The sequence below is a fragment of the Elephantulus edwardii genome, unplaced genomic scaffold (genome assembly GCF_000299155.1).
Source record: "Elephantulus edwardii isolate Elephantulus edwardi_28Jun2011 unplaced genomic scaffold, EleEdw1.0 scaffold00129, whole genome shotgun sequence".
NCBI lineage: Eukaryota > Metazoa > Chordata > Mammalia > Macroscelidea > Macroscelididae > Elephantulus > Elephantulus edwardii.
This window is the reverse complement of record NW_006399879.1, coordinates 8343631-8350453: the sequence shown is the minus strand read 5'-3', so window position 1 is coordinate 8350453 and position 6823 is coordinate 8343631. Positions and strand designations below refer to the sequence as shown.

At 53.6% G+C, this 6823-nt stretch overlaps 1 protein-coding gene across 1 annotated transcript in view; it reads left to right on the top strand.

Annotated features, from left to right (window-relative positions):
- MAN2B2 (mannosidase, alpha, class 2B, member 2) overlaps positions 1-6823 on the top strand; it is a 38128-nt gene that overhangs the window by 5098 nt on the left and 26207 nt on the right. The window contains exon 4 of the mRNA XM_006893674.1: positions 6441-6613. Coding sequence (XP_006893736.1) covers positions 6441-6613 — 173 coding nt within the window. The remainder of the gene's footprint in view (positions 1-6440; positions 6614-6823) is intronic.

Sequence of the window (6823 nt, the reverse complement as noted above, 5' to 3'; positions counted from 1 at the left end):
CAGGGGGTCTCAGGGGCTCAGCCAGGCCGGGGTGGGTATCAGCTGACACACAGGGGGCCTCAGGGCCTCCAGCCGGGCTGGGGGTTGTTGTCAGAGGACCTGTTTCTGGCTCTGTCCACCCTCATAGTGAGACAGTGACTCGCTGAGTCCTGGGCAGAGGACTTGAGAGTGGGCTCTGGAGCCACAGGGCCAGAGCGCGTCTCTCCGCCTGTCTTGACCAGGCCTCAGTTTCCTCGGGTACAAGGCAAGTTTTATAAAGCGTCTAGTGCAGGTGGTGAGGTTAAGGGTCGTATTTCACAGATGGGCGTTCAGGGAGTGGCAGTAAGAGTGTGTGGAGGTGGGGTGTGGCCTGGACCCTGGGGTCTTCTCAACCTCACATTCTGAAGCTGGCCATCTAGCCCTGCGTCTGTCCCAGGAGTGTGCCTCTGGGGAGGGGTGCCGCCTTTCTTGACCCATCATCCCACTCCTGTCGAGAGCTGGTCCTGGGTCAGGGAGGGAGAAGTGTGGTCCTGGCGGGTGGGCATTTGGGGCCCCCCCAGCCTGGAGGCCTCTGACCTTCCCAAGGGCAAATCTTTCCCTGCTTCCCTGAGCTGCCCGTCCCAGCTCCTAGCGCCGCCCATGCTGTCCTGGGCACTGCTGGCTGCCCTTCAGCCCCAGCACTGCCCGCTGCCACTGTGTCCAGCACCCCCAGACCTGCAGTCCCCAGCACCCCCATCTTAGACTACCACCATGCCCAGCGCACTGCTCACCGTGTCCAGTGCTCCACCCACCTGCCCACTGTGCCCAGAGCCCTGCCCTCCCACCCAGCATGCCCACGTCTCCCCAGCTGCTCACCCTCCAGCCCTGGGCAGCATCCGCAGGTCTGCCTGTGCTCTCCCCGTTCTCACCTCCCCCCACCTCCCATCTTCAGCAGCCATGCCCCCGCCCCTTAATTTAGACTTGACATTTCTCACAAGCGAAGAGGCCTGTTCTCAGCACCTTGGTGCTTCTAAGAGGGTTGTGGGCAGCTGTTCTGGGGGTGGGAGCCGCCTCCTGCTCCCCGAGCTGTGAGGCTCAGCTCACTGGGAGGGTGGCAGTGCTGGGGACTCGCCTGTGTCAGCTGGGCCTGGAACAGAGGGTGCCCGCACGGACCTCAGCGTTCCAGGGCCCCATGAAAAGCGTGGAGGCTGGAGAGGGTCTGGCTGACACTGCAGCCTCACCTCAATTGTCCTGAGTGGTCACTGAGGTCCTCAGTGGTCACTGCTGTCCTGGGGATTGTTAATGCTGTCCTGGGTAATCACTGCTGTCCTGGGCGGTCACTGCTGCCCTGGGTGGTCACTGCTGACCTGGGAAGTCACTTCTGTCCTGGGCGGTCCCTGCTGACCTCAGTGGTCACTGCTGTCCTCGGTGGTGACTGTTGACCTCAAGAACTTCAGAGAGGGAGGCCTTTGGTCTTCATGGGGGTAACCCACTCTCCTCCACTGGCGGACACGGGGTCCTGCACCCAGAGGTCCTGCACCTGGAGGTCTCGCACCTAGGGGCTCTGCACCCCGGGGGTCCTGCACCCATGGTCCTGCACAAGGGGTCTCACACCTGGGGTCCTGCACAGCCAGCATGTACGCTCAGGTGCCTGGCGAGCTGGTCCCTCCGACACACCCACAGCATGGGGAGGGCGTTACTGAAGCACATCCTGTCGGGTGCCTGGCAGAGGCTGCACCGTGGTCCAGGCCCTGTGCACACTCATTACAGAGGCAGAGTTCTTCGTCTGCAGGCGGCTGCTGGTGTGTCAGGTGCTGCCTGGGGCCGGGGAGGCCCTCTCCACACAAGCAGCGTTTATCTCCAACAGTGACCCTTTGCTATGTTATTTCCACAGATTTCTGACGAAAGCTTTTGCCACAAATAGTATGTTGTTGCTATGTACCGTTGAGTCGCTTACAACTCATAGCGACCCTAGGTCAACAGCCCTGAAACCTGCTCTGTCCTGTGCCAATCTTATTGTCTCTGACACATCTACCCACATTACCCCACTATCAATCCATCTCATCTAGGGTCTTCCCCTCCTGCGCTGTCCCTCCACCCTCCCAAGCACGCCATCCCTCCCCAAGGACCGGTTCCTCCTTGCAGCATGTCCAAAGTATGTCAGACGAAGCTTCAGAATCCTTGCCTCCAAGGAGCAGCCTGGCTTCACTCTTTCCAGGATGAACATCTTTGTTCTCCTGGCAGTCCATGTCAACACTCTTCTCCAGCACCACAGCTCAAAAGCATCACTGCTTTTTTTTTTTAATCATCTCTTGTCATTGTCCAGATTTCTGTTGCATAGCAAGTGATTGCAAAGACTGTGGCCTGGATCAGGCGCACCTTGGTCTCCAGACAGACAGTGCTGCTCTTCAGTACCTTGGAGAGGTCTCTGACAACAGGCTTTCCCAATGCAATTCATCTTTTGACTTTCTGGCTGCTGGTACCAAGAGTGTTGATTGTGGAGCCAAGCAAACTAAAGCTGTTAACAATCTCAGTCTCTTTACCATCCATCAAGATGCTGCCAATTAGCCCAGTGATGAGAATCTTTGTCTTCTTGATGTTGAGCTTCAGTCCATATTGAAGGCTGCAGTCCTTGACCCCCTACAGCAAGCGCTTCAGGTCCTCCTCAGTTTCAACAAGCAGGGTTGTGTCATCTACATAATGCAGGTTGTTGAATTTTCCTCCAATCTTGATGCCACATTTCTCTCAATAGAGCCTAGCCTCTCAGATAAAGAAGTAGTATAGGAAAGGGGTTTCCCTGCGTGTCCTCCAGGGCCTGGCAAGGTCTGTTCCCCGCAGTCGTCGCATCTGTAGAGTTTCTCAGGTAGCATCCCCTCAGTGTGGATCATCGCTACGGTCTCAGCTGCACTCTTCTGGTCCAGGGGAGGCTGGAAAGCCTCCATCCGTGGATCGTTGGTGCCTGGTGAGATGTGAGCCCCCACCTGTGCGCATTTATAGGATTTCTCCCCTGTGACTTCTCAGCTAGAGTTACCAGATACAGGACGGTCATGATGACCCCTCACAGGGAGTGGACGGGCATAGGATCTTGAAGATCTGTGAAACTGTCACCTTGATAAATATTTGTACCAAATTTCATGCCATTAAATCTGCTTAGATTATCCCCACAGAGTGGATCCCAGCCAGGAGTCCGCTGACTTTCTGGGCCTACCAGGACCCTTGTAGACATCGCGACTCAGTCCTCCCCTCACGGTACCCCCTCACTCTGGTTCCTGTGCGGGTAAACCTCAGCATTTCTGGCTCTTGAGTTCTTGGGTAGTTGGGACACAAGAGTCTTCCTTTCAAAGGTGTGAAACAAATGTATACAAACTTTGTAAGCAAACCAATATAATTAGGGGGGAAAAGACTTTCTAGGGAGCTCTGGTGGCCTAGTGGCAAGCTGCGCTGCAGTCCTGAAGGCATGCAGTTCGAATCCACCAGGTGTTCTGCTGGAGAAGGAGGGGCAGTCTCCTCCTGTGCCAGTTGATCCGATTCAATGGTACACAAGGGGGGGGGGAAATGACTCTTCCTCTCGAACCTGGACATTCTCCTCTGGTTGGGGTTGGAAATGACAGAGATACTACAGTTCTGCAGCCTTCTTCCAGCATGTGCTCTCCGTGGAACTCTCTGTGCTGGATCCCCACGACCCCACTGGTCCTGGGAGAAGCGTACAGCCACGTCATGGAATGTCACCAGTCCCTGTGACGGGGCAGCGAGAAGGGCCACCACCTCGGGGTCTCCAGAGTCCTCTTCAGGAATGTCCGGGTCCCAGAACACTGGACACTCGCCCTCCTGCCTCAGGACCTGAGCTCGCCCTGCCCTTCTGGGGCCTCCAGGTCCCGACCGAGGCTCTGGGCTGTCTCCTCGTGGATTGTTTGGTATCGGGGTCTGTATAGGGTCTTTCCACTCACTGGGTGACTCAGGCTCTGCTCTGAAGTGCCCTGACTCATTTGACAGGATCCCTCCATCTTCTCTTTTACATTTTATATTTATTTGCTTATAAAGTTCATTTACATTGTGTTTTATCCTAGTCTTCATTCATATTGTGTTTCGTACAATCATTTCCATGCATTATGTTTTATAAAATTAATCACCATTGGACTTTGCCCATCATTACCCTCTTTTCACCTGGATGCCTCCCATTTCCCCACCACCACCACCAAACTGTGCAACCCTGTGGTTTCACCACTACCCGTCCTCACCCCTCCGCTCCCACCACTTCCCCCTTTGAGTTCCCATACGTGTATTACTAGTTATCCTTCTATTTTTACAATAATGGTCTTCTGCAGTATCTATCCTTATGAGACTGAGTTAGTTCACTCAGCAAATGCTCTCCGGTCTCTCCCAAGTTATAACTGTTGTTGTTGTTGTTATGTGCTGTCAAGTCACCTGCAATTCATAGCAACCCTATATAAACAACCCTAAATCCTGCTCTATCCTGTGCCAGTCTGTCTCCGACACACCCACTCTGACTACCCCAGTTAATGAATCAATCCACCTCATAGAGGGTCTTCCTCTCCTGAGCTGTCCCTCCACTCTCCCAACATGACGTCTCTCTCTAAGGACTGGTGCCTCCTTGCAACACGTCCAAAATATGTCAGACAAAGCTTCAGAATCCTTGCTTCCAAGGAGCAGCATGGTTTAACCCTCTCTAGGATGAACCTGTTCATTTTCTTAGCAGTGCATAGTATATTCAATACTCTTCTCCAAAACCACAGCTCAAAGGCATCAATTCTCCTTCTATTATCCCTAGTCATTGTCCAGCTCTCTGATGCATAGCAAGTGATTGCAAAGACCATGGCCTGTATCCAGCGCACCTTAGTCTCCAAAGTGACACCATTGCTCTTCAGTACTTTAGAGAGTCTCTAACAGTAGACTCCTATAGCGATACGTCTTTTGATTTCCTGGCTGCTGGAGCTTTGCTCCTGAGTGCTACATAGTATTCCATTGTGTGAATGTACACAATTTCTCTATCCACTCAGTTGTGGTTGGACATTTAGGCTGTTTCCTTGTTCTTGCGATGGTTTATTCAAGATTTTGCCCGTAGCATCTCTCACTGTTCCAACTCCAGGCTTGAATATTTCAGTTCTTTCATCCTGAGAGATGTTGAGTGAGTTCTTCCCTTTTTATTCTCCAATTCTAGTTTGGGTACTTGCATGGTAGGCTGCTCATTCCACTCTCATAGTTTGCTCTGTCTTCTTGAGCTGGCCTTTGAAATCTCTGTCCATCTCTTCCCTTTGTTTGGCTTCTCAGCACCAAAATCATTCACTGGTCTTCCCACCCACCAGCTTGCAGGTGTGTAGGAAGCACCTGAGAACAGCGTGATGAGGTCCTGACAGCACACGTGCTCGTGCCATGTGGCCTCTAGTTCCTTGACTGCTGCTTCCACAAGCGTGGATTGTAGGTTGTTGATTGTGTTGATACAAGTAAAATGAAAACCTTGGCTACTTCAATCTTCTCCATCTGTCATGATGCTGCCTGTTGGTCCAGTGGGGACAACGTGTGTTTTCTTGATGTTGAAGTGTAACTCTTAGAGAAGGCTTTGATCTTCTGCAACAAGTGCTTCAAGTCCTCCTCACTTTCAGCAGGCAAGATTGTGTCATTTGCATAAGGCAGGTGATTGATGAGTCTCCCCTGGTCTTGGTGCCACATTCTTTTTCATAGAGTCCAGCTTCTTGAACGATGCACGCGTGGAAGGAGAGAAATTGCCCATCCTTCTCCCACAGGCCAGGTTGTGGATTCGAACTCATGCCTTTATATTGGCAGCTCAGCTCCTTACCACTAGGCCACCCTGAAGAGACGTGTGGTGGGTCCAGACTGTGGCCTCTGGTTAGCAGCTGACCACTAGCTGCTTGTTGACTCACTGCCCACTGTGGCTCGAGGCTGGACAGCTCTTGGATAGCAAGCACCCTGGCTGAGGACTGACCACAGACTCTGGCTTCAATCAAGTGCCATGTCCTCAGAGTCACAGCAGCTCAGGCTGCAGTCAGCCTGGGAAGGCGGACACCTGTTTTGTTAACTAAGTGACTGACCACAGCCTCTTGCTGCCTGTGGCCTCCGTCCTTACCACTGGGGGGTCGCAGGACCTTGGGAAAAAGGACAGCTGGCGGATGACCCATGAGAAGGCAAGACCGCACCCTTGGTGTCTGGCCTGAGTCCCCTACCTGGCCCACATGGTCACCTCCAGTTGGTTAGAAGGGACAGGCTCTGAAGGAGAGCATGTCAGGGTCTGCAACACATCCTGGCCTGCCGGCAGCCTTAGCCAATCCATAATGCCCACGTTCACTGCTGGGCAGATATGACAGCCAGTCAGGGGCAGGGATCATGATGGCCCTAGAGGCCCTGATACGTCCTGGACCACCTGCAGCCTTGTCCTGTAGTGATGTCCATGAAGGGCTCATGTGACCGTGGGGGCCACAGTCCAGCATGCGGTGCTCTCTCTGCAGAAGGACACGGCTTTCTCTACGAGACCTTCGGCATCCGGCCACGCTTTTCCTGGCACGTCGACCCCTTTGGAGCATCTGCCACGACCCCTACGCTGTTTGCTCTGGCTGGATTTGATGCCCACCTCATCTCCCGGATTGACTATGACCTGAAGGAGGCCATGCAGGCTGCTCAGGTGAGGAGGGGGCCACGTCTGCTGGCCCAGCCCTGTAGACATGGTGTCATTTTGAGGTCCCATGGGCATGACATAATCCTCAGGGAACCCCCACAGACCCCATAAACATGACATAGTCCTGAGGGAACACCCCACAGACCCCATAAACATGATGTAATCCTGAGGGAACACCCCACAGACCCCATGAACATGATGTAATCCTGAGGGAAC